General features: G+C 37.2%; 2 protein-coding genes across 3 annotated transcripts; both read right to left on the bottom strand.

Moving 5' to 3' along the window:
* Positions 1-1,773: 1,773 nt before the first annotated feature.
* On the bottom strand, positions 1,774-8,080 carry LOC134844506 (peptidylprolyl isomerase domain and WD repeat-containing protein 1-like). The gene is made up of 3 exons (XM_063861218.1): positions 6,952-8,080; positions 3,524-3,656; positions 1,774-2,860 (listed from the first exon to the last, which is right to left on the bottom strand). Exons 1-3 carry the CDS (start codon positions 7,967-7,969, stop codon positions 2,281-2,283), a joined length of 1,731 nt encoding a protein of 576 aa, XP_063717288.1. The 5' UTR covers positions 7,970-8,080; the 3' UTR covers positions 1,774-2,280.
* A 175-nt stretch (positions 8,081-8,255) lies between these two features.
* LOC134844514 (leucine-rich repeat-containing protein 61-like) lies at positions 8,256-17,188 on the bottom strand. 2 transcript variants are annotated; one of them, XM_063861239.1, is made up of 3 exons: positions 13,421-17,188; positions 11,154-12,890; positions 8,256-8,712 (listed from the first exon to the last, which is right to left on the bottom strand). In XM_063861239.1, the coding sequence occupies exons 2-3, from the start codon at positions 11,697-11,699 to the stop codon at positions 8,479-8,481; spliced, it is 780 nt and encodes a 259-aa protein (XP_063717309.1). In that variant the 5' UTR covers positions 11,700-12,890; positions 13,421-17,188; the 3' UTR covers positions 8,256-8,478. The 2 variants fall into 2 exon arrangements, with proteins under 2 accessions (XP_063717309.1, XP_063717300.1); XM_063861230.1 differs by lacking the exon at positions 8,256-8,712 and having other exon boundaries at positions 11,699-12,890.
* Between the last annotated feature and the right edge of the window lie 10,233 nt (positions 17,189-27,421).

Genomic DNA, 27,421 nt, shown 5'->3' on the forward strand with positions numbered 1-27,421 from the left:
TCCCGAGATTTATTGTCTCAAACATAGGTGTAACAACAACTTGGAATGTTCACAAAAATCGGGCTCAAGGAATTTAGGCGATAGAAATAAACACGTTGACGATGGTCTGAAAAACAGATCCCAGCCGGATTCGAACCACAAGCCTTTGCCTTCTCAAGTATTTGTGCTATCTCTGCGCCAAATGGTTGATTGAGCTTGAAATTATGAACATAGCCCACAGAAAGTTGGGAAAGAGTCAATTTTTGAATATTAAAGAGAAATACATGCCTTTAAAGCTCTTTAAAGTTCCTAAGCAATTTATATATGAATTGTCTGGACAAAATTAAACCAATTTGAAAAATGGGATAAATAGGAAATTTTTATTCCGCGGTAAAATGTAAATTAAATTCAACTTTCGAAACTAAAAATCGATCTTTTTTTTAAGCGCCATTCCATTTTTCCAAAATGGAGTGCATTTTGCTTGTCTTCAAGCAAATGAACTTGAATTGAACTCAAAAAATGCATATAAACCTGAGGGTATTCATATGTGGATTTATAAGTATGAATGCACTTCTTTTGTTAAATTAAGCCGAAACCTGTTAGGCCAAAACAAGCCAAAAAGAATTTTAAAAAAATAAATAAATAAAATTTCAACAAATCCAGGTGATAAAACTTTAACCCACATAAAAGTTATATTCGATTGTGCCAGATGCTTGAACCACAGACTTCATCTTTACACCATTCCCTCCCTCCTCTGTTTTCTACTATGTTTCTATTTTTCAATCCACTATAACTGACATCATAATGGAAAGAATGGAATGAAATGCATAGCAAACATCATCAGGGTAATTAGGAATGAAATGCATAGCAACCATTAAAGTCACAGACTTCATCTTTACACCATTCCCTCCCTCCTCTGTTTTCTACTATGTTTCTACTTTTCAATCCACTATAACTGACATCATAATCCACTTAAAAACTTAAAGGCCAGCAAATTTTTTTGTGTTACTTTCTCTTGTGCTTTGATTATCTGCTAAAGTAGACTTAAAAGGAAACAAAAGAACATCATTTTGCCACTATACCTCACATTTCAAAATTCATGTTTTCATAGTTGCTCTGGGTGTTTTCACGGGTAAGAACAACCTGAACAAAAGCTAAGCAGAATCAAAATAATTAGAAAAATCGCTCCAAGAAAAACTGCTTGAAACCGGCGTTTAACACCTAATCACGTCAATCACATCTACGCCAACCTTTTTAAACTAGAAGAGAGTAAAACGTTTTGTTTTTGTTCCGACCATTTGAAAAATTGGGAGGAACTTTGTATTCGGAAGTGCTTTGGTTTTTCTTTTTTTTACCACAAAATCAGCTACCCCAAATAATCATCCGAGTGAGTTAAAAATTTTACCACATTAAAGCCCGTCATATTTCATCGTGATTCGAACGTCATTATAAAATTCCGAAAGGTTTCCCGATGTTGAGAAAAACCGGTTTGAAATTTTTTTATTTTTCGTCCAATTTAGAGCGAGTGAAGCGAGCGAGCAAGCTAAAAGTAGCATATTGCAACAGCTTAAAAGCTTTTAATAGCTTAATTTAAGTCGTAAACTCTTATTTTTACTCAAGTAAATAGATTTTTTGAGAATTTTAGCTCCTTTTTGGAACTAAAAACTTCAAAACAACAATAGATTTATGATTTTTTTTGTTTTTGTAGTCATTTTTTTTAATAAAAATTGTTCTCCAATTTGCTTATTTTACTATGCCTGCCGAATATGCTCAAGCTCTAGCTCTAGCTTTTCATTCAGATCCTTTATCACACTACGCACAAAAAACGACAATAATTTGAAAATATAACTTTATTGTTGTATTTTTAAGACTATGGTCGGAACATTCTGTGCTACTTGCAAAGTAACCGGCTATCTTTGATTTTTTCTAAGCTTTCAGGCTCTACGTTTGAAATCTTCTTTGCGCCCTTGCCTCCCACTTCTTTAAGTTGGAGAATTTATTTTTTTGATGCTCTTTGAGCAGATAACCGGATATTCGCAGATAACGGGATGTTCGCACATCAACCAAAAAGTCTTGCTCACTGAGATATTATTTCATATTCTCTTATGACAAACTGATCTCACGGAGAGTACTGAGGAAAAAGTATATGAATGCATTACTTTTGATATTTGTTCTTTCACAAAAAAAAACACTTGAACGGAACATTTCAGCAAAATAGCGTCTTCCTAGTAATTCCTAGTGAGAAATCGCCTGATGTAAATAAGTTGGAAACAATTCGATTAAGCTAGCACAAAATTAATATCAAGTTGTAGATATGTTCAACACTTTCACATCTTCATACGGTTTTTCGGTCCTAGGATTGACTCTCACTTCTGATATATTTTTCACAACGTCAAGTCCCTTGTACACTCTTCCGAACACAGTGTGTTTTCCATCAAGCCAAGGAGTCGGAACTACTGTAATGAAAAACTGACTCGCATTTGTTCCCGGGCCAGAATTGGCCATACTCAGAGTATAAGGCTTATCATGTTTCAACGAAGGGTGTATCTCATCGGCGAATTCATGCCCCCATATACTGTCGCCACCCATCCCGGTTCCTGTTGGGTCTCCCGTTTGAATCATGAAAGCCTTTATGACTCTGTGGAAAATATGGTTGCTGTAGTATCCATTTCTAGCATGCGTGACGAAGTTCTCGACTGTTTTGGGACACTTGTCTGCGAATAAGTTCACGTGTATGTCTCCGAGTACTGTGTGAATGCATGCTTTGGTTGCAGTCTGTGGTCCGGATGCATTCACTCCTGAAGCAGCTATCTGTTCCTCTTTCGTTGGCTTTTCGTTCAGTACATCGCGATCCCCATCTTTACGCTGAGGATCACGATTGCTAAACACAAATGGAAGCTTTCAACGTTTTTTTTTAATTTGGAAGGACAGCCTCTGTGTCGCACTAGACTAAACTGGAAAAATAAAATAAAAAATTCGATTTTTCGGTTTTTTCTCCTATTTGTTTGTCCATAAATTATTGAGGTTATTGAGACATCGTATAATATTATCGATAACACCTGAGTGTATGCTACCGAGTTGTGCTTAATACCCGGAAAAGATTCAAAAGAAGCGCTTCGAAAAAATTCGATTTTTTCCCGTTTTTTTCATTATTATCTTTTTTTTTCTAATATTAACTCTAATTTCTTTGAATAGGGGGGTAGACCTTAAGTAGGAGCGCAATGCGCCTTTCGTCTATCCTTTACAATTTCATGTACTGATTTGAACGGTTCGATATCAACTGTTTGTAACCAGGAAATAAATTGATGATTGTTGTTTGTTTCTACATGATTTTGGATAAATAAATTCTTTTTCTTCTTCTAAATTAAATTTTGACATAGTCTGGTGCAACCAAAGGATCTTTTCAGAAACTATTTCCAAACCACTTTACGATTTTTCTTCTAATCTTCTAATCGGAAAGGCTACTTTTTCTACACAGCTGATAGGGTCATTTTAAAACAAACACAACTTTTCTCAGGTTTCTAAGGTACAACAGTATTCATACCTGAAGATATAGAATCTTTTTTGCTTGAATGCACAGGAAAACAAACATGGGTCATTCTTCATTAGATCCAGAGTGGGGTTCTTACTGGCCTTCATGTCCATTGTTAGACACGCGGATGATTTGTCCGGACAGTCTAAAAAAATTGCAGCACTATTATTACACAGAGAATCGGAGTTTCGCACCACTTGCGATACTAAACAAACTTAAAAAATGGTAAGACAAAATAAGACAAAAAATGATAAATCAAAATAAGACAAAAAAATGAAATATGTTAAAAAAAACTAGGTGAGCCAAAAAGTTCGCATGTCTCGATAAAAGATAACTAGCCGTCCAGCTAAAGCTGGAGGTAGCTGTTTGATATTTTTGAAACTTGTTATACTGATGAGAGATGAAATAGGTATTTTCAAAAATTGCCCAAAACCTTTAGTTGCCCAAAACCTTCAGTTGTTTCTCTAATAAAATACAAGAAAATTTTTTGAGAAAATAAAATTTTTGAGAAAATGCAATCTTCACAAATACATAAAATTTGTCGTACAAAAAATTAAGGAAATACCGCTTCAGCAGGAAAAAGTCTCATAACGAGTTTTGTTTTCCGATTGAACCCTTCATCTCCTTCAGCTTCTAAGAAAATCAAAAAGTTTCTGGAACTTGACTTTCAAAACCTCGAATTCCGAAATCAATAACTTTTTCTGCAATTAGTAGGTCGTGGCCGCTTAAGCAGAGGAAATTTCCAAAATCGGATTTCTCGATTGATTCTGAACACTAAACCTAAAAATTGGCAGGGTAGTTTTCGAGAAAAGTCAAATAGTTTCCAAAAACTGTCAATAAATCAAAAACTTGATTTTTCAGCGTAAAAAAATTTGGACGTAGCCGCTGTACAAAAGAGATTCACATAATCTTTTGCTTCGATTGAACGCAAAAACTCAAGAATTAAGAGATCAATTTTCGAGACTTTTCCGAGGGCCATAACGTTTGCGTAATAAAAAAAATGGTGAAGTGGATTGTGCAGGGGAATTTTCCACAACCTGTTGTTTTGATTGAACCCAAAATCTCAGATTTGGGCGGGTAGGTTTCGAGAAGTCAAAAAGAATAAAAAAACAGTCAAAAAAAAAAAATGACTACTACGAAGGCCATGACTTTTTGTGGAGAAAGATTTAGCCTAGCCGTTTATGCAGATTAGCTTCATATAACCCGTTTTATACATTGAACCCAAATTTCAGATTTAGGAGGAGATTTTTTGAGAAAAAATGGGCCAAATATATCATCACAGACTTTTTTTGGAGGCTGCAGACAGTTGGGTAAAATAGAAAGAGACCAGAAGATTATGCAGGCGCACAGGGAAGTAGGCGGTATTGCAGCGCTTTCTTTGAAATTCGGTAGGGTAGTTTTCTACTAAACTAAAATTTATCCAAAAAATGAAAAAAACTTTCGAAAGGTTGTCATCAAAAAATTTTAAATAAAAAACCCAATCCCATACATTTTCATAATGCCTGATTTTGTCTAACAAAAATTTTGTGGCCGCCGAAAAAACACAAAATAAGTTGACTATGCCGTTACAACATCAGCTGAAACCATTTAGTCGATAAAAAAATTTTTTTTTTTAAATTATTCAAAATCAGACTTGGTAGAATGACAAATTACATAACTTTCAAGTAATGTAAGAAATTTTACTATCAAAATAAAATCCATGCTTCACAAATTAGGCCAATAAAAACTAATACCATACACTATAAATGATATTTCAAAAAACGGAAAATGAACCGACGGAAACTAGGCCGAAAACCACTAATCAGAAAAAATTCAACATTGGGTAATCGCAAGGTAAAAAAGAAAAAATACAAAGTCAAAGTTAGTGGAATCACTAATCAGAAAAAATTCAACATTGGGTAATCGCAAGGTAAAAAAGAAAAAATACGAAGTCAAAGTTAGTGCAATCACGAATTGCAGGAGTAAATGAAAACAGAAAAAAAGCACCTTCAATGAAAAAGATGTGGCAATTAAGCCGAAAAAACAAGCAGACAAATGATAAGCCGACAATTGTTTTGAAACGAAGAATATCCCGTATGAAAGAAGAAGTCCTGGTCAGATAGGAACTCAGGTTCTTTGAGGTCCCAGGCATATTCGTTGCCTCCAGACTAAGCGTACCGAAGCCGTTTAAAAAATTTAATTCAAAATGAACCAAGATAGCAAGTGATTCTGTTAAACAAGTTGTTAACTTGAAAAAAATCTATATTCGCAAGCATAAACATTTTAACTGGGTAACTGCAACCATCTTTCCAGAAATCTTGTTTTTCGCGATCCGTTTGATCACCCAAGTCACAATTACCGACTCGAAACATTTTAAAACGACTCTAAACACAACACTATAATTTTGGAATGACAATATAACTTCAGCTACTCGTCAGCTCTATCAATCAGCCACGTCACAAAATAATTGCAATTATTACTTTTCAAATCTACAAAATGAACAAAAAACTGTCTAATAGATTGTTAAGCATTTCAATTGATAGTAGAAATCGATACAAATAATTTACACAGACGAGAACAGGAGCTTCGCATCACTTGAGAAATATCACAGCATGGCAAGCTGGCCAACATTAACTGAAAAAAATGTTGAAAAAGCTACATCTACAAAAACTTTCATTAAAATTTCAAAAAATTGTACACCCAAAATTAATTGAACAAAGTTTTTAACGAGGACGAGGAAAAATCTAGTACATTGCTGCAAAACCCTCGCTAAGCGCGAGCGTGAAAGGCAAAAGATTTTGACTACATTCTCATACTAATCTCCTTCGAAATAAAAAGGAGCTGAAAAGCTTTCTATGACTCAGAGAAATGTGTCTGATAAAGCAAAGCTATTTAGTAAATCACTAAAATTTTTGTTGAATTCAATTTATGAGAAATTTTTAAAATTATATCTTTGATGGAGCGTTTTAAACTTCATTGTCTATTAACGACAATGAATTCTTCATTTTCATCAAACTCAATGGTCTTCAAACGAGCATATTTTAGCTATCAGATTTTTAGGTCGACCAAAGAGTGATTCTCCGAGCTCTTCAGAAACCCTTTTTACCCCCTTAATTTCTACACATCAGGCAAATTTTTGTTATTGTGTCAAAAAAAATCATTTGAGGTTTTTGAAAGCTTACGTGCGTTTTTCGCTCAAAATTAGCATTAATTGGCGCCAAATGCGCCTGTATTAAATTTTGAGTACATCAGCCGAAAATGGACGCCGTAAAAAGAACTATACGGTTATCCTATGGATCGAGTGAATTCCAAATTCCTGAGCTGCGGGAGGCGAGGTATCGATTAATTGGCTAAAAAATCTCAGGTCGATTTTGAATCGATCTACATCCTTCAGAAACACATCTGGTCCAAAATACATCTGATTTTTTACACCTAATTTTAAAAAAATGAGAATAACGCACCTTGGTAGAGTGCAATTGACAGCAATCGCAAAGACTCCGATTGCCCAATGAACTTAACACACCCCTTTGTCTTTATGTGCATAACTTTCACTCCCAGCACAGATGGAATGAGAAGAAAATTCCCACTCTCATCAAACAAGGCGTTACTTCTCGAGACGAAATCACTTTTATGTAGATCCTTCTCGACTGCCATTCGCTTACCGAACTCCATAGTCGATAAGTATTCATTCTTCTGTTGAATTTCCGTCGAGTTTTTAAATGATTCGTCAAACGCACGATATAATTTACCAGATCGGAACTTGAATACACGTACAAAATGGTCAAAACATACTGCGCAAAACATTTTTCCACTATTAGACACAGATAAACGGGTGCAATACGATTTGTTCTTTGCAACTTCGTACAAATCGGTGTCTGTTTTGAACTCAAACTCAACGCAATCAGGGAATTCGTACATATTTTTAGGACCAGTCCAAAACTCGATCATCCCAGAAACATCTGCTGAAATTACGGTCTCAAAAGGCACATTGTATGTTATAGCGCAGATAGGCTTTCTATGTATGGTATCTAATATCTTCAAGGCTTCTTTGGTGCCCTTGCCGTCGAAAACATGGATTCTGCTTGAGTCTTTTTCTGTAACGGCTATTGCATTTATTGCATCTCCTGATTTAAAAATCCACTGGCATAAACTAGGTTGGAAATCCACGTTAATCATATTACACATATCGTAGTTCGGAACATCAAACACTTTCAATGTTTTGTCGTCCGCAACTGTACAATACAGCGTTCCATCATTACTACACGAGGCGTCCATGATCTTTCCCAGGTGAGCTCTGAAGTGTTTTACAAATTCAATCGAGTCTGTCAGTTTCTTCCAGAACTTCACGTGACCATCTACACTGGAGGTTATTACGAAGCCAGTCTTAGAGGTCACTGAAAGGTCAATCAGGACATCTCGGTGCATGTAACTCTTTTCGTAGTAGCCGCAACAAGGCATGTTTTCGAGGTATACTTGCATGTCTTCATTTATATTCCGTTTTCTTCTCTTTCTTTCAGGTTCTTCTTCATTTTCGTCGCACTCGTTTGTATTAGCTTCATTATTTTCTTCTTCTGCGGTCGTTACTTGTCCTGTTTCTTTGCTGCTCTTATTTTCTAAATCCCTTTCTGCATCTTCATCAGTCATTTCTGAAAATAAAAAACACAATGATTACAGAGAATGTGGTAAGTCGAACACAACAACAAAAACGCTGTTGCAGCAAGGCGCTCTCTTCAGCAAAAACTTTTCAAGATGAAAATTCATTCAGTTAGAGTCTAGAATATTATATGCACAATGTAAAACAAATTGAATCTACAAATTTTATACACCTTTTTACAAGAATTTCAAGTTTAAATAACATTTATTCTACACGAAATAACTCGCAAGTTTCTTGCCTTCTTCGATGAGCGCTGAACTTGTCCCCTGAAACTTCGAAGATCCGACTCTTAAGTACAAGCAGCTGCTATTCTGGAACCCATGCTAGAATATTATCAGCTATTCTTTATCTTTCTAGTGGCCCACGTGACTTTATCCCTGGCAGCCTCGCTCAACTCATTGCACTGCTCAACTAACCGACTGAATTTGACTAGTGCATCCTCTACCATGTCATCTGCTTCAGTCCTGGCTGTAATTTCCTTCACGTGTCTGTTCACCTCACTCCCTCCTGATCCCTCGCCCACTAGGGGAACTTCTATAGAAGAAGCAGTTGTCTTTTCCTTTAAACCCTGAAATTATCAAAGCCGATAACTACTCGGTTTTTTGGGATGCGGAGGGAGAGTATTGGGGTGATAAATGTGCCTTCCCTGGTGGATGCTAACTAAGTTCATGTAGAACACATTGATTTAATTGAAAAGCCAGAAAAGGAACTTGGGAATGTACTTCGCGCCAAATCAGCCGAAATGCAAAACTTTCTCGCACTGTTTTTGCTTCTAACAGAGAAGTTGGACTTTTTAATATCATTTGAGCCGCGAGAGTAAAGTGAATTAAATATGACTAGGTCCTGACGGGCACCTACGATACATCAAGCAGATTGCTGAACCTCGAAAATGATTCCTTAAAATCTTCAGGACTACAAAACTTTTTTTTTTGTATATATAAAAAACGATATCGTTTGCGACCCTGAAATCAGGGCTGGCGGCATCCGAAAGCATTTGTTATTTCAAATTACTTAGCTTGAAAAAACTGATTGAAAGTAGATTATCATTTATATAATTCGCCATAATTACAAAAACAGTTTTTTTCCTGGTCTGCTTTGACAACACCGTGCCATTTACCGAATACACCTAAATCCGTAGATAAGATCTCGTTTAAAAAACCAATAAACTTGAAAGACGAATGGAAAAAAATGATGATGCAGAGCTGTCACAAAAAATATGGAGCTCCCTTTTAAATTTAAAAAACGAAAGCATCAAACTGTAAGGAAAAACTCCCCTGAAACACGCGAAACATTTAAAACGCCCTTAAAACTACTCAATATAAAATCACTCAGCCAAAAAATGAAATTACTAAAAATCAAACCTTGTGAATTTGGGAAATATGAACTAACAGGTACTTGTATTTTAAAAAATTGAGCATCTCAGACTGCACACGTGCAAGCAACTGCACGTATTTCTCAAATTTCTAAGAACAATTGGTCATGGGAAAAAGTCTAGTTCCCGATTATAAGCCTTTTGGTCTCGCAATTGAAAAAAAAACGAACCCGAAGACAAAAGTTCTTCCCCACTTTCAAAGGTTGGAATTATAATTTACAGACACAAAACAAAAATTATAGTGTAGGTTTGAATTTGATGAATACACTGTATGTTCAAATTTAATGAATAATCCTTCTTATATTTCACACAGAGGTCAATTCTGAAATATATAACACACACATATATTGTAAGCTAGTGGATAAAAAATCAGAAATCGAAAAAAGACAATGAAAGTACCTCTACTAAAACTTCATATGTGAACGTCTCGAACTGAAGTTTGAGAAAAAATAGTCGCAAAACGCAACGCCCAACATTGATATAGCACTAAGACAAAAATTACCCAGCAGTAATTGGGCAGAAAATGCTATGATAGACGTCTTTTGGATTTTTTGGCTTTTTTGTCATAAAAGCCAAAGAGTCACAAAAAATTTTGTCATAAAAACCAAAAAAGATTTTAACAACTCGAAATTTTTATGTCCCCCCCCCAAAGCACAGGCGAAGAACCCAGCTTTGAGTTTTCATTTCAAAACTGAAAATCAATTGGAAGCTAGAGGCACTAAACAATTCGGGAAAAAAAAAACAGTTTTACTCCGATACGTTTTGATAATTCTTCCTTTTGCCATTTTTATCAAAACCAAAAAAACTTGTCTGAAATTTTTTTGACAAATTGGAAAAATTTTACGAAATCGGCCAGTTGTAAAACTTCTGAACATTCCATTTTCGTATTTTTTCCAACGAATTAACACAAAAAGAAGAAATTTGGTAGCCTATAGGTGCACTTAACCATAGTTTATAATACAGGCTCATAAATGAACACTCTTGTTTAAAAAAAAACGGCACAATCGCAAAAAAAACAAGAAGCTTCAAACGTTTAACCATGATGCCAATCCAGGGCATAAATAGAACAGAGTTAAAAGTGGAGAAAACCATACACTGATTCAAACATATTTCAGAAGCTTGCTTAGCAAAAACTGAGAAAAATATAGGGTTCAAGCATTCGCGCTTAAACAGCTGCATGGTAGATGGCCTTGAAAATTCGACATGAATCGTTCGTAAAAGTAAGCAACACTATTTCAACATTTGCATAGAATATTTTGAAACGTTGACTTCAGCAAAAATCTTAACTATTGTGAAAATATTGTTATTTTACAGCATATCTAAAGACTTCTTAAATATGTTTCAAGTGAAACACAGATTGAATAATGTATTGATGATGATTGATAATCACTAGTTCACTGAAGGGATGCCGCAATAAAATTATAACAAAAAATTATTAGAGAAATAAAATTCGGCAATTTGAACTCAAAAGACCTTAGCTCAAAAAAAAAACATTTAAGCAGAGTATTGGCGGCAAGAATCCCAAAAAAATCAAAAATCTCAATTACAGTAACTCAATATTGTATTTAGTGAATCTTGTTTTTAGATATTTTCAAGTGCCTGGAATTTTTGAGGAGGCCCAAATCAAATTTCCGTACCTTTTCAGATTCACTTTTCAACAGATTGTTTATCGAGTAGAAGAACTTCGCGCCCTCTCCTCTCACTTTCTCCCCATCCAACAACTTCACTTGAGGCAACATTTCCACTATGTACTCCGGGTACCCTGACTTCTCACATATTGGGTTTGATTTTGAATCCCCGTCTCGGAAATATATCTGACTTAACACAGTCAAGTGTTTCAAACTGAGAATCGCATCGAAGGCTGAAATTGCATTGGCACTGACGTTAAGAAACTTAAGATTCTCCATATTTCGAAGGGACTCCAGATTTGACAGTTGATTCTTGGAAACATCAAGACGAACCAGCATTGTCAGGTCTTGGATCCACTGAAGACGACATAGTTTGTTATCCGAGAGGTCTAAGCGTTCCAGATAAGGACAGTATTCAAGGTCACTGAGGTCATTTAAGCCTCTTCCGGATAAATTGAGCGAGTGGACGCTCTCAAGATCAAACTCACGAGAAAGCTGTTTGATTTCGTCAACTGTTATTTTGCCATTGTGAACTTCTAGCTTTTTGGGCATCATCTAAAAATCCTTTTTAAAATAAATTTACCACAGGAAAAAAAACTCATCATTCTAAAATTCAGGCTATTCGGACCGTCAGACAGAAATGCAAAAATTTCAATTTAAACTACAAACAATTATGTTAAGTAACTACGTGCATTATAATATTTACAAACTTTTCAATAGTTAAACTTATAAAACAGTTTATGTCAATTGAGGCAAGAGAAAGATTTAAGCACCAGTTCCAAGTCGTTCCAAATCGAGCTAGGTTGATTGATTTAGAATGGAAAGCTTTATTCCATCCTAATCCCACTTGAAATTTCCTAGAAGTGAATTAATTTTGTCAATGTCTTCACGTTGTCCTGGCTTTCTTCCTATCACCTTCACAAATAGATCATCTTTTCTTCCGCACCATGTCTTGAAAGTCGAGCATTTTTCGCCAGCAGAACCGGCAGAAAAATTTTCCGTCAAATACATTCCAAAAAGAATGAAGTAAACGTATCTCTCCACATAGTTGATTGCTAAATTCCTCCAAAAATCAGCTCTAGATTGGTTTCCTTTTCCCGATTCGTTTTCATACTCAGTCTTGCATTTCCAGATGAACTGTCGCATGTTTATCAGATGATCACATAAATCCATCATTGCGTCAATTTCCAGCTTCACATTTTCAGCCTCAGGCCACAGTTTGATAAGCTCTCTCACAAAACTATAATACCCATTTTCACACGTTTTCTCTTTTTTAGCCACTAATTGAACATCAATTGTTTTATGCTGACTCTTTGACATAATCAGAGCACAAATGAACATCCCCGTTGTCGTTCTGCCTCTTCCCATTTGACAGTTACAGTGAACAGCTGTTGTTTTGTCCACTTTAGAGCACACAGTTTCAACCAAGTAGTCGAAGTCGCCCAATTCTGGAACCCTTTCATTGGGTACATCGTTTATAGGTACACGGACAAACTCAATAGGCACAACCGCATCTCTATTTACGTGCTTGTACATACTTGAAACGGTCACTACGTCATCATCTTTGATATCAGCCATGGTATGCTCAGTGTCAATTCGGTCAGCCGGGATCAAGGAGTAAGTGTCACGGAAGTAATGCATTGAGTTGCTGTTTGATTTGATAGATGGAAGGAGAACTTTTTCAATCAAGTAGTTCTCCAACTCGAAGATATGATCCACCGAAAGATCTTCGATTTCCAGATTTTCCTAAAACAGTTAACAACCATTCCAACATTTTTGACAGAGCCTGAAAACGTCATATTGTATTATTGAGCTTCGGGAAACTTGATCAGTTTCTTATTTGAATCCAGGGGCTGATGTGCGATTTTCTCAAGAGGGGTGGACAAAACAAAGACCTAATTTCCTCCAGAACATATGCGCCGCTGGCAAAATTTCGACAAAAAAGTTCAAGGACACCGTATTTGAGCACTTTTAGTATGGTTTTCAGTAAAAGCGTTTTTTTAAGCGCGAGATTTTTTTTCAGCGCGTGCAGTTACAAAAACTTTTGCCTTAGAAGAATTTTTAGAGGTGTTCGACCAAAAATAGATGTTGCAAAATAGTACCGACCAAAGGGGAACCCCTTTGGGTAATCACTAACCAGGGTTCAAGGCATTGAGGGGGAGGGGCGTACACACCTCCTCTAAATCCACCTGTTTGAACCATTAGTACAACAAACGCTTACTTAACATTTATACCTTCTTAATCTTTTATCTCTACTGGAAAAACATTGTTCTAACCTTCGGATTTTCTTTCAATCTCGGGGCAAAGCTCTTCTTCTGTACATACACGACAGGCTCTGTCCTCATATTAATCCAGAGCACTTTCTTCACCCCGATGCTTTGGTAAAGTTCTAGAACATTCTGAATGCCTTCATAAGTTGGCTGTGCCGACCCGAACACGAACAGAGAGCCCATTTGTCGCCAGTTAGGCGCCCCTTCGAATTTCCTCGGCAGCATATCAATGCCTTGGAAGTGGTCAATTTTCATCACACATGTATTGAGCTGATCAATCACTTTATCGTAAGCAGCTTTGTGATCACCCATTGCAAACAATCTCAAACACTTTTTTTTTATATAAAATTTTTAAGATTGAGTATCTTCACAGCCCCGTTTGTAAAATATCATATCATCTTGGAGTTTCGGAGCTCTCGTCAAAAAAGAGCCTAAAAACTACTAAAAACTGCTAATGATATTTTGTTAGCACACTAAAAACAAACCAGCAATATTGTTCCGTATCGATCTGTCAATAGATTTGAAAAACTGGTTTCTTAATTATTTTAAAAGGTAATACATAACTAACTATTCATCATTATCGAAAGTTGTCAAAATTATAGTATCTCATTTTAAAGAACGATGAGAGCAGTAAAATAGAATCCTAAATATCCGAAGATAATGTGCAAACATAGGGGTTCGTAAAATATAGATTCACGTCTTGTAAAACTTATGGCAGGGCGACGATTGGTAACAAGCGACAATTCGTAACAGGCGACAATTCGTCACAAGCGGCAATTCGTAACAAGGAATTGGCAAGTAGAATATGCTTGCTCCGCTTCGCTGCGCTTACAATCGGCACGAGAGGAATACTGCGCTTGAATCAGTGTTCCCCGCTCAATCTACTGTTACGAATTGTCGCCTGTTACGAATTGTAACCTCTTACGAATTGTCGCCTCACGAAAACTTATTGATCTAATCAGCTCGCTTAGGCTTACAATCAACCCAAAAAAAGCAGAAAACCTACTAGCAACATCAAAGAGAAACATCTTGAAATAAGAACGGTACCAATCTTGCGCATATAGGTGGAGTGGGGTTAATAATTCATGAGGGGTCCTAAGAAATTAGACAAGCAAATTACACAACAGTAAAAAACGGAATTTAGCTAATAACTTTTTGTAAATTTAGACGATAATAACTGGGCTAACAGCATTTTTTTCAGAAGGAAAATACTCAAAAATAAAAAGAGTATATGATCACAGAACCGATCAAAATTTTTATTATAAAATAATTATTAAACATTTAATTGAAAAAATAAATTACCTTTTTAAAAATTATACAGCTGCGACATTAATAACCTGATTTGTGGTTGGGCAAGTTATCATCTAAAATTCTAAGTTTTCTGATTGTCTAATTTGCTTGTCGTATAGTTTCCTAAACCCCAATCACGAAGGGGCTAGGAAATTAAACGATAAGCAAATTAGACGGCTCCAATAAAACGGAAATTAGACGTTTCACTTTTTTTTTGCAAAAGAAGCATATTAGACGGAAAGCAAAGGGCTAACAAAATCAATTGCTTAAAACAAAACTTCACAAATACAAGAAGATAATATAACCCCATGAAAAAAAATTATTACAAATGATTTATAAAACATTAATACAAATATTATAAACTTGACATTTCAAAAATTGACTTGCATTTTAGGAAGATCGAACGAAAGTTAATTGTAATCAAACCAATTTCAGACACGAACAAAACCCTTACGTCTAATTTACGTCAATACAAATATTTCAGACACGAACAGTACAATTACTCCCATAATTGTAGTTTTAAATTCATTTTTTCCATGAGACAGCTAGATTGAAAGTTGACTTCAATTTGTCTACACAATGTAAATCGCCCTCAATCAGCTCATGTTACTTTCACGTAAGGCAGCGTAACGGAACTGAATAGCATGTCAGCCTCGAAAACTTATTTTGAATAGGGAACCGATCGTTTAGCAGACGAAATTTTAGCATTTAAAGTAAAAATTGAGTCTTTCAGCAGACCAGCGTAATAAAGTGATACATGATTGATTGACAGACTCGAAATGACGCTCAGTCTGGGGTCAAGCTTCCCGAATTAAGACAATTATCTCTCGATTTGTCAACAAAACTATTAACTTCAAAATTACAACAGTCTAAATTAGCGGCAAAACAAAGATTTACGCGCACAATAACACTCGTGTTGAATTAAAGCGCAGTGGAGCAAGCGGTCACTAATCGCCAATGCCGCATTTGAAGTTAGCTTCCTGACTTTATAATTGTTCTGAGTCTGCTAAAAGATTGGTCTGCTGAAAACAGGTCTGCTAAAATCCCTAGCACCTTTTGAGCAATCATTCAATCAGTATCATTAAAAATAATTTTGTGCATATTACTGCATGCCGCATATTACCGCATACTGCATTTGTGCATATTACCGCATAAAACACCGAATTTAAAAGAATCATTCAAAACGGAATCATTCAAAAGAAGAAGATGTAACGCGAACTATTTATGCTTGACGAACTATTACGCACTCAAAGTTTTGGCGGGTCTTTTTACTTACTCCGCCCAAATTTGCCAATTCTGCAATTTTGTGTTACTCAATGTATTGATGCAGAAAAGCAAAACACTGATCGCACTAATACGTTTTGTTAATATAACCGCGATCGTTTTTATTTCTAAGCCGATTTCTAATCAGGCCGAGCTTTGAGCAGATGCTCGGCATTTTTTCCTGTCGCTAAAACTCTGCCGGCTAAAATTTTAGGACTATATCAAAGCTCTTTCAGCCGTGATTTTGGTTCCAAAAAAGAGCAAAAATTTTGCCCGTCTGTCAAAAATGGGTCTTTTTATATTTTTTTCGTTTTCAGACTATTCGCCAATTTTCTGACTAAAAGACAATTTAGATATATAGATATTGACTACACAAAACTCAACACCTTGAGCCATAAATAATGAAAAAGCTAGATTTATGTGAAACAAGAATTTTACTTAACTAGCGCATGACTCGCACCTACGATGTTTCATATAGATTGTTGAAATTAAACAAAATCAGAAGATCAATCAGATAGCTGCAATTATTCAAAACATAAATTAAATTATCATATCTCAATAACTAAACCTCAAACATTCAAAAAGAAGCCAAATTTGTAATCCTTCGGTAGTTTCCCGACAGCAGCACAATAGTTGTGAGTGTTTTTAATGCTATGGTTCTTTTTAAATTAAAAGAAAGAATTCGCAAAATCTCGTCTGTTAGAAGCTTTGATCAGTCAAATTTGAAACACATATGGGTAACCCGGGAGTGTTTCCAGAGAGCACCTCACCATAGGATTGAGAGTTTCAAGTTGTGTTAGTTTTTTCAAATCTAAGTTAACTGGAAAAAAAGTGAAAACTTCATAAAAAAACGCATATCTCAAAACCAGATGTATTTGACCTGTGTTAGGTAGAGAGCACAACTGCAACTTACACCCTGAGAGCACCAGAAAAGTTATGTGTTAGTTTTTTTTTCAAATCTATGTTTTTCAAAATAAATTTTAAAAAGGCCATATTTCGAAAACCTAAAAATTTGAGCAGTAATATCTGGAGGCCAGATTTACAACCCTTGAGTTAAAATAACAAATGACCTTGGAAATTTATTACGTTGACTTCAATTAAAACACTTTTAACAGTGCAAATTTTCGGAATTTTTTTAAACATGCCAATAGAGGGACTTCATACACAAAACGCCAATTAAATAATGTATACACAGATAGGTGAAAAATAGAGAGATTGGGAAACAAAAACTCCTTCTAAAACGCTGGGCTTTCATTAATTGAAAAAAAAAAACTGAGAAGCTAAATTATTCAAGTTATTGAATTGGTGTCAACCAAAAATACTAAAACCAATTTGTACAAACAATAAATTTCTCTAATAAACAGTTGAATACGATTTTTCTGAGCAAAAAACTCCAAGTTGATCAAAGAAAAATTTCAAGACGCTGTCTTTCAACTTGTAATCTGGCATTTTTTCTGCGAAATCATTCATAAAAGATAGCAAATGAATAGGTTTATATTGTAGAATTTTACACCATAAATGGGGTTGTGATTTTACAAAGGAAAATAAAATATCGAAGTCGGGTTCCAAACGTTTTCGAATTTTTGAAGACTTTTTAGTCGGAGCCCTAGCTACTTGAGAATCTGTTCCAAAAATTTTGTCTTCAGAAAGATCCTGAGTATCGCCTTCAGATGACGCAGAAGCTTCTGGTGGGTTGCCAACCTGCTGTGTTAACTTTAATCTGGACCGCAAACTTAAATCCATTTCCACGCTTGAAGTCGTACTTTCACATTCTGTTTCGGACACAATCAAAAGCGATATAGGTTGATCTATCAAAGGCGATATAGGTTGATCTAATCCAGTTCTTGAATCGGAAATTTGGAAGCTTGTTTTTTCAGGAGTTATTAGTTGCTCCGGGAAAGTCTCTGAATTTTGCTCTAAAGGTTCATTTTCTTCTGCAGAACGGTCAGCTTCGTCAGAAACATCTTGTAAGTCAGGACTTACTTGTTTGAGTTGCGAATCACCCTGGCATTTTTCTTGCCAAGGCTGGTCGAGTTTAATAAACAACGGAGCTTCAGCAAAGTCGTCAACGTCATCAATCTGCAAAGTCGTCAAGTCATCATCAAAGGATCTGCACTCATTGGCGTCTCCAGTTATGTCTAAGTTAAAAATGGATCTATTCAATTGAGTACGCTCTAAATAATTGAGAAAACTTTCCTCCTCTTTATCAAAATCGGAATTATTTTTGCCATTCAGTATCAATTGAGTTATTTTCATAGATTGCGATACTTCATCGCCTATCCACAAAGAGTCTAACATCTCATTATCATGAGGCATTGGATTTTCGTAACCCAGCAACGGGGAACTTTCGGGCAAGTCAACAGGCTGTTCGCTCACAACATGGGGCGAATTATGCTTTTCAAGTAAGCACTTGAGCGTTACGCACTGTGTAAGAATGGCGATCTGCTCCAGAGCACAATAGGTATCACGATAAATGTCGTTTGGCAACCGAGCCGAATACAAATAATCGATGAAATCAGCCACAACTTCTATTGTGAAATCTGAAAGATCATACAGCGGAGTTTCAACTCTAAGTTGATAAATCAACCCAGAAACCGGGCAAACTCCATCTTTACATTGAATTTTCTCAGTTTGTAAGTGTGAAAATTCTGGTTGTCTCAATTTCATCAGATCAACTCCCACAGTACTTTGTGAAGAGCGGCAAAGTTCGCATTCATCCGAATGCTCGAAGATATAGACGCGTTTAGTATTTTCGAGCACGTCCTGCAGATTGGCACCAAGTTCTGAGTTGTCAAATGAAGTATTTAAATTTTCGGGACAGTTAGTTATCTTCCACAAAGAATCATCGCTAACCTGATAGCGCCCAGTCTTTCTCGAAAAGTCTGCCAGTTTGAAATGGCCGGGTTTAGAGTTTGTTTGGCTTATATTTAGCTTCGCTCTGCCAAGCGCACTTTCGCATACTAGTTTGACATCAGACTCTAAGCAATTAATTACAACACTCTTTCGTTTTTTGGAGGCCAATCGTTTTAGATCAGGCTCTTTTTTCTTCGATGTTCTCTTTCTTTTCGTTTTTTTGGTAGGTTTATTAGCAACAGTTTCTTCTTTTGCCACCAAGGCATTGCAATTAATTATCTCGAAATGACTTTGTTTCATTCCATCTGTAGCTTTATCGCAATTTTCTTGTTTTTCTCCGATAGCGAAACGGAATTGAGAAAGCTGACCCAATTCCACAACATCATCTCCTTGTATTGGCTTCTCTGGTATCATGTTACGAGACCTAACTTTTTTCTTCGGCGGCACATAACTTTCAAAAGTACAGTCCAAGTCCATTTAATCTGCACTGTGGGTTTAATTTGCGTTCAATCTATGAATACATCTGCGCAAAAACTGACACCCCCTTTCGATACAGAAAAAACTTACGTAATCAAAATCTACATCTGCGCACGTTGTGTGCCATCCAACCAGAATGCATTTCGGTTTTATCTGAAATCAAGCGTACGATACGTCGATAGTAACGATTAATCACGTTATTTGCATTATAAGTCAAAAAGTGCAGGTCGAAGTAATCGAAGTAATTATTTTCAATTTATCAAATGACTTCAATATTTCAAACTTTGAGACCATTGACTTTGTTGAAATGGTCCGATAATACAAATGTGCAGTACTTAAAATTGTACCTAAAGCAGCGCATGTTAGTTTTTCCATGTTGCTTGCTGACTGCCTCACTCAGGCAATGGACAACCAAGAAAGCAAAGCTTGGGCACGGCTAGTCATTTGCCACTGTTTTGCTTACGAACGCCACCACGCAGATGAAATAAGAAAAACAAAGTCAGTCTGTCAGCTGCAGTGAAGTAGCAGATCAGCTCCTTCAACGAAGGTCAGTACAAACTTCCTCAGCCCGTCACCAGCTCAGCCAGCAAACCTGACGATGTCTCCAAACGCATTGCCAAAAAGTTAGATGAAGGCGATATCACAGGAGCGGTACGACTGGCAGCCAGTGATCTCCCTCTCTCTGTTGCTCCTCCCTCGCTTGCTAATAAAAACCATTTTCCAGCAGAAACATCCTTCTGCACCGAGCAACAGGCGCGCAGCTCCAACGACCGAAGAACAGCAAATGGAAGTTTCAGGTAACGAAGTTCATGCAGCCATAGTTTCATTTGCCACTGGCAGTGCGGTTGGACCTTCAGGACCAGAGGCCTCAGCACCAGAGGGACGCTATTTCAGCCGCAGCTAGTAAAGCAGGTAACATTCTTTTCTCTACTCCTCCAGAGTTTATCAACTTGCTACTCTCCAGCAATGTAACATTCGCCCAGAAATTACACAGCGACGGAAAGTAGAAAAAGTCTCTATTGACAAAAAGTTGACGTCAGATTCCTTAATTCAACGCGTTCTTCGCCGTCTCGACCTAGCCAGTTGATTTTTGGCCCAGTTTAGAGTCAACGATCATGCTACAGCTTTTAAGCCACAAACACACAAGAAGCACGAGAGATTGAGAATGTTGAAATAAACTCCGAAGAAAACATAATTTCTTGATGTTAAGAGTTTGTACACTAAATTTCTACTCAAAGAGGCTATCGACAAAGCACTCAGAAAACTTTATGAGCAAGAGAAACCTCCAGATATTGCATGCAATACTATGAAAAGATTGCTAAACATAGCTGTAGGTCAAGTGCACTTTGAGTGCAATGATACGTGGTATACACAGAAGGATGGTTTGGCTATGGGAGCATCTCTTGCAGTCATACTGGAGAATTTGTAGATGAACGAGTTCGAATGGCATGTTCAGAATTTAGGAAAACAATTACGGATAGACAAAGTGGTTGACTGTGAAAACTGTCAAAATTGTTTCCATCAAAATGTAGAAAGGTTCAAGAAACTGAGTCCAGGAATATAGCTAATACTGTTTGGTTTTGCTCGTAATACCGTGAGTTGAAAGAAAGAGACCAAACCTCAGCGGAAAAAAACTTTCCGAAAAATGTGATGATATCGTGAGAACTGTGAAAGGAGATCCGAAAGAATTGTCTAACGCTGCAAATCAATTACAATCTAGTCTACAGTTAACTTTTGAAAAGGCTAAGGAGAAAAGCAATTTAGCCTTTCTTGACTTTAATGTTAACGTGGACTCACATTAAAAACGTAATTTGAGGATAGCATCAAAAACCAACTCATACAGGAACAAAAACATTATAGAAGGCGCAGTTCATCGAATTTTTAGAAGCACCTCATTTTGAAATAACTTTGATGAGGCTGTGAAGTAAAAAGAAAGCAATGGGTTGACAACCAATATCCAGAATTTTGGACTGATAAGATTGCCTCGAGGACCCTTGATAGAACCAACAAAGGAAAGGTCAACAAGAGCCCAGGCAAGGACCTACATCAACGGTTTATCGATAATCGGCAAGGACTTACACCAACTTGAAGCTACTGACATTAGAATCACTTCACATCTGAAAGGAGAGACCGAGAATAAATCAGCGAGATGAGTGCAAGAGCAGGAAATTGACCCTTAAACTATAGTTCCGAAATCAAATTTTTGGCTAAAACAAAATTAAATAAATAAAGTTCGAAATAAATGACAGGTTTCAAAATCCGAAAAGACAAATCGAAAAATTAAATTGAAGTTTATAAAATTCAAAGAGTGCCTCAGAAAAATAATTTAGATGATATAATCATGATGTATTTTTGGCCCCAATTTCAAACTTGCAACGTTTGATTGGTTGATTTTTATTATTGTGCATAGCCAAGTGTCTTAAGATATTTTATGATCGATGTCCCTCCATTTTTCTACGCGCAATATTAGTCTTCGAAGGATTATAATCATCTAGGCCACCGCTTCCACACTGACTAGTGACCTCGAGTTCGAGTCTCGTATACGCTGAGGTTCTTTCAATTTTCTTCGATCTGGAAGCTGATGAAACAAATCCAGCCAAAAGCATAGGCTGCATCTTAGTTTCTTTCTAGGCCCTTCCCATAGCTTTCAAGCCCTTCTCATTCTGATACTGCCTTCGCGGAAGGCATAAAACATTGGGAATCTCTGCGGGTACTTTTCCTGACCGCAGTGAACTGAATTTCGGTCGAAGGTTGTTGTTAAAATCATTTTCCGACAACCTATCTGCCACAGCCACAGAAGAAAGCGACTTGGACAGATTACACGGGTGCAGAAACCCCGGCTCTGCCCTTTAAGACGATTGGTTTGACTCTGGCACACAAAATTGTCATTGTTCATATCCAGTGCCATTCTCATTTGTCTCAAGAAGAAGTGCATAGAGTCCGCCCAATTGCGGTGAGCGACAGCCTTCAGCGCCTTGCGTCAAACCGAATCTCCAGACGCATGCTGCATAAGTTCAGGGCGTTCTTTATACCGTAACAGTTGGGAGCTAGTTGTCGCAATGGGAGTGAAGCAGCTGCATGTCGGTAGAATGTATATGCGCTCTACGTCCGATGACCACGCGTTTGTGAGAATAGACTTTACAAACGCTTTCAACAGTGTCAGACGTGACGTCATCTTCGAGAAAATCGTAACCCAAGCACAAGAGCTTTGTGAAGTCATTCTACAAGCAGTGCAGCCATCTTGTGTACGGCGAATACCGCATCGATTCAGCGAAGTACTTCAGCAAGGAAACCCTCTGCCAACTTTCGGTTTTTGAATCGTTTTTCATCAGCTGCTCTTGAACCTTACTTTCAAACTCACAAGGAGCTATCTTGATGATGTCCTTTTGCAGACGAATGGCAGCAAAATCTACGGGATCTCATTCAGCTTAAAGGAGAAGCAGAAGAACTTGGACTTAAACTGAATGTGAAGAAAAGTGAGGTCACAGCGTTTGACCGAACAAGACACTGATTCAGTAGCGGAAGAAATTACATTTATAGGCGCAGGATGGGTGAGCAAATACTTTGGCAGGTTGAAAAGGGCTTTTTTTCTTTTATTTTTTTTCATAACACGATAATCAGAAGGTCGAAAGTATCATAGTAACCGAGGATACAATCAGGAGTTCCTTCATCACACTATCCAGTCAAAATCCTCGAAATTTTCTAGATAAGGAAATGATAATGATAAAAAGTAGATGCTTAGGGTTGATGTGTTTAAAATTAAACTTGATACGGGTTACGTCTCCCTATTCGGTTATTGCTCGAAAAGACTGCACTTCTGGAGAACCCGGAGGTGTTCTCATTGCTACAAAAAATTTTGCTTTAAATTATTCAATTCTATCATACGATGCAGATTACTGCATCGGACTTTCAAAATATTCGGGCGCAGTTGATCATATTTTCCTCCTTATTTACAACCCCCCCCCCCCCCCCCCCCCCCCGCTTCGTCGCAGTTTCGGATACCTGCCAAAATGCTTACTGATTCAATACGTTATTTTAACTCCAAATTGATTAAGGGTTCTAGTTCGTACACAATCTTAGGTGACCTAAATCTGCCTGATATCTGTTGGGCATCTTCTGATGGAGGCTGTGATTACTCAAAACTGTTCCTAGAGGTTATTGAGGATCATAGCTTAATGCCCCTTGTATATGAACCCACACATCGCTCAGGCAACACTCTTGATATCATTTTAACTTCGCACACAGAATTGTTCACTGCAGTTGTAAATGAAAAGCTTTACTCGGACCATTTTCCTTTATTTGCTTTTTTTACCATTCCTGAAGCAGCGCCTACTGTGTGTGACATTCGACCAGAATGTGAAAAATGCAATCTCTGCAGAATTCGAATTTTTAGCAGCGAGCCTTCCGGATTGGTGATTATTAAGAACTAAGAACGTTATTGGAACGATTGGCCAGACGGTGAGGGCTGCAATATTCTGGTATTTTAAAATTTCAGAAATTCGAATTATGACGTCATATTTCTGAGAAACGTCGGAAACGGCCATTTTGGCTAAAACAAGAAAGAAAAACAGAACAACATTAGCGGCGCTAACAACAACTACGAAAACGAGATTGGAAAACGACAACGAGTTACAGAGTAACAGAGAACACTCCGAGTTGCAACTATTGTGACGCTACAATAGTTGCAAGGCCGTTGCGAACAACGGTGAAGGGTGAAGGACGGCCTTCCGGATTAAAAATCAGGATTAACCAGCTTGATCCAGCAGATTTGTCAATCCGGAGGGGTAAAGGAACTGAAACTTTTATCCTGTTACATAAACTTTTAGCTTCCTGTCATGTCCTGACTTGAATTTAATTAACATCTAGATTCATTTTGATAAGAATGAGAAGCTAGGAGTTGGGGGAAAGGGTTGATCCATCTTCGATGGAGATGATGATTTTTATCTACTGAACAAAAACAATAGTAATATAATAAGTAGTAGCCCTGTTTTTAGGAGTGACCTCGTGGTCTGGGGATACTGAGACCCAGCCATGAGCTCACTATTTCTGCATGTAATCTAGTTAATTTGAGTGTTTTGACCGAAGCCGAAAGCAGTAACGTTTTTGTCGACCCGATGTTAGAAAGACCACAGAAAAGTACTGGCTTGGTAGAGACGATGAAAAGCGTGCAAAGCTCTGTTTAGACGTTAGCCAGTCGTCTTAAGACTTAGTTTTGTCTTCCGTCGATATGTATCTTCCGGGCGAATGTTACATAGATGTTTTTATGGCGCTCCTGGGTGTTATTCTTTTTAACATCATCACCGGCGGAACCGTTAACGAGCACTCCGCGCCGAGCGGATGCTCACATTAACGCCCTTAATAGGCCTAAACCAACGGGGCGGAAGGGTAGCTCGGAACGCGGAAGCCTTCCGGATTACCGTGAATAGCTTTTTAACTTAGTTAAGACCAAAAATTCACGAACCAGGAAGGGTGGGGGGATTCGCGGTCCCGTCATCTCCTGAATGGTTTGTGACCAAAAACACTTAAAGATATATATAAAACCAAACAAAAAGTAGTATAGTACCCGAGAAAAACAAAAAACATAAAAAAATATACGAAAAACCAAAAATAGTAAAAAAGTAAAAAATCAGTAGAAATCATCCCCCCAGACAAGATGTGATCCGACCCCCCGTTTGTTGTTGATAGATATATTGTTGTTACAGGCATTTAAATCAGTAAAGATTGTTACGATCAGTTTTGGAATCCGTTTGTGAGGCTTGTACTGTAGGGTTATTCGAGCATTTAAGCACGTTAATGATAAATTGCGCCCAATCCGGAAGGGTCAGCTGATTTGCGCTCAATTCGGAAGGGTCTTGGGAGAAGACTGATCCGGCAAGCAGTACAAGGAGCAACAAGAAGGGGCTCAACGACAACAACAATCGACTGTTGGGTATCGTTAGCAAGTTTTGTATCCCTTTTGGTACAAAAATTAAGATAGTAATCTGTGGGGGGCTCGACAGTGCTGCACTGTAGTGACCCTTCACCGAACTGCGAATATCCGAGTTAAGCACCTTAATTCGGATATTAGACAAACCCGGAGGGGTATAGTATTACTAATATCATTAATTATATAGCCTATATTAATAGTCTTATATCGTTTTTCAGTCAAAAACAACGAAAACAGACCGGTTTTTAGGGTCAAAATAGCGATATTTTGAACCCCCCACAAGTCGCGATTTTTGAGATATCGATAATTTTTGAAACAGAAAAAAGCGCTAAAGTAGTGTGTTACATCGTAACTGCACTACCATAATAGATAGAACCGGTTAAGTTTAGTTCGGAAGTGGTTGGAACTATTTTGGAACCAAAAAACCGAACTTTCGTGATTTTTGAGAAACCGAAACACTAAAAATTCAAAAAAATTTTTGAAATTTTTGAGTTAGAACAGTAAAAATAGTTGTTCGGACAACTTCCACTAGTGAATCTACAAGTTTTAAAACCCGCTACCCGAAAGCCTTCCCGGTTGCAGAGAAATCGAACTTAACGTATTTGATTTGGTGGATTCATCAATCCGGAGGGGTACAGGTAGCATAGTTTTTCGCAAATTTTTTCAGCAAAAGCGTTTTAGATCGGGTCTTTTGCATTGAACTAGAAGAGTATAGGCCTTCTGAGCTCGGATCAATAATTTTTAGGTCGAAAGGACCTGATTTGCGGAAAAAGTTAGGCGGAACCTATAAGAGAAAAATTTTTTTGAGTTTAGAAAAAAGACGTTTTGGTTAATAACTTTAGAACTGCTGGGCATATCGAGTTGATCTTGGTACCAATAGATCAGAAATTAGCTGAGCTTACTGAGAGGGACAAAAGTTTTTCGGAAAAAAAAGCGTGAAAATTTTTTGAGATTGTTTTTAGCAAATTCCTCAATTTGGAAGGGTACACCCTTCACGTTTTACAAAAATTTTTTAGAAAAGCCCTTATACCCCTAACAAAAAGTAATAGCGGTTGAATAAAGTAACTTTAGGCTGTTCTAGACGAAAAGGGAAGGCTAAAGGCACAGCAAAAGCTTAAGCGAGCCGAAGTTAGGCGAGCGATAAGACCCTTCACCGTTAGTGTGAATTGTCAAATAAGAGGCTTAACTTCAATCCGGAAGGGTCTAGGAAAGTAGTGCATACCCTTCCTAGTTAATTGAAAGAGCAAAATTGCATCGGAGAACGTATCCGGAGGGGTATAGGTTGAAAGTAAGAAATCTCCGAAAAGCTACTTTTACAAAACCGGAGGGTTCCCAATCCGGAAGGGTCAAAATTTTTTTTTTTCAAGTTAGGAGGGTTCCGAATCCGGAGGGGTCTTATAGTTGCTAATTCGGAGGGGTCCAAATCCGGAGGGGTCTTATATTAACTAACTCAGAGGGGTCCCAATCCGGAGGGGTCTAGATTCTGCCAGTCCGGAAGGCTCCTATTTGTGCCAATCCGGAGGCACGTTTTTGGGAAAAGTGACATAAAACGTTTTTGGGAAAAGTGACTGCCCTGAGGATTTTAGTAGGTCTAGCTCGGGCAGTCCGAAGGCAGATAGGTAACACAGTACTCGGTGGGTGCAATAGACGCCCACTTGAGAAAATTACTGCCTTCAAAGTTTTGTCTGTTTGGTGCAGCACCGAGCAGGAAAAACTTTTTCTTTAAAAGACAGGTTCGACTATTGTACTGCGACCGACTAAGAGTACATTACACATACGTTTTTTTATAGGAGTATTCATAGTGTGACATTAATTATATATTTTATTTTTTGATTTTAAATCAACATAAACTGTGCTTGATTGGGTAGTGAGTACACTATCTTTTAAATTGACTGATAACATCATATTGTGCTAGTTTTCAAATCTTACCACCGATAATCGGTTAGTGTGAATAAATTTTATACAAACTGTACCCTGATAACAGACAGGGATTCGTGGTCACTATTTAATAGAATCTTGTGAAAATTATTGTGTTGTGTCATTATTATTGTTAATAAAACTATAAGGTCTCTAGCAATCGGGTTAAGTATAGGCATTAAAAAGTGACAAATAGAGAATGAGTCTAGACAAGTCAAGGATACCAAAACGAGGTAATAGCTCTAGGAAATTCATACTTGAAAAGCAAAGAAAAACGATGA

Source organism: Symsagittifera roscoffensis, chromosome 1 (assembly GCF_963678635.1).
Source record: "Symsagittifera roscoffensis chromosome 1, txSymRosc1.1, whole genome shotgun sequence".
Lineage (NCBI taxonomy): Eukaryota > Metazoa > Xenacoelomorpha > Acoela > Convolutidae > Symsagittifera > Symsagittifera roscoffensis.

Bases quoted from the DNA above. Each gene is read 5' to 3' on its own strand.
- LOC134844514 (XM_063861230.1), bottom strand. From the start codon at position 13,726: ATGGGTGATCACAAAGCTGCTTACGATAAAGTGATTGATCAGCTCAAT. The intron at 12,891-13,420 runs GTTAGAACAATG...TAACTGTTTTAG, and splicing joins GATTGAAAGAAAATCCGAAG to GAAAATCTGGAAATCGAAGA.
- LOC134844506 (XM_063861218.1), bottom strand. From the start codon at position 7,969: ATGCAAGTATACCTCGAAAACATGCCTTGTTGCGGCTACTACGAAAAG. The intron at 3,657-6,951 runs GTGCGTTATTCT...CAATTTTTTTAG, and splicing joins GTCAATTGCACTCTACCAAG to ACTGTCCGGACAAATCATCC. The intron at 2,861-3,523 runs GTATGAATACTG...ATTTGTGTTTAG, and splicing joins AAAAGATTCTATATCTTCAG to CAATCGTGATCCTCAGCGTA.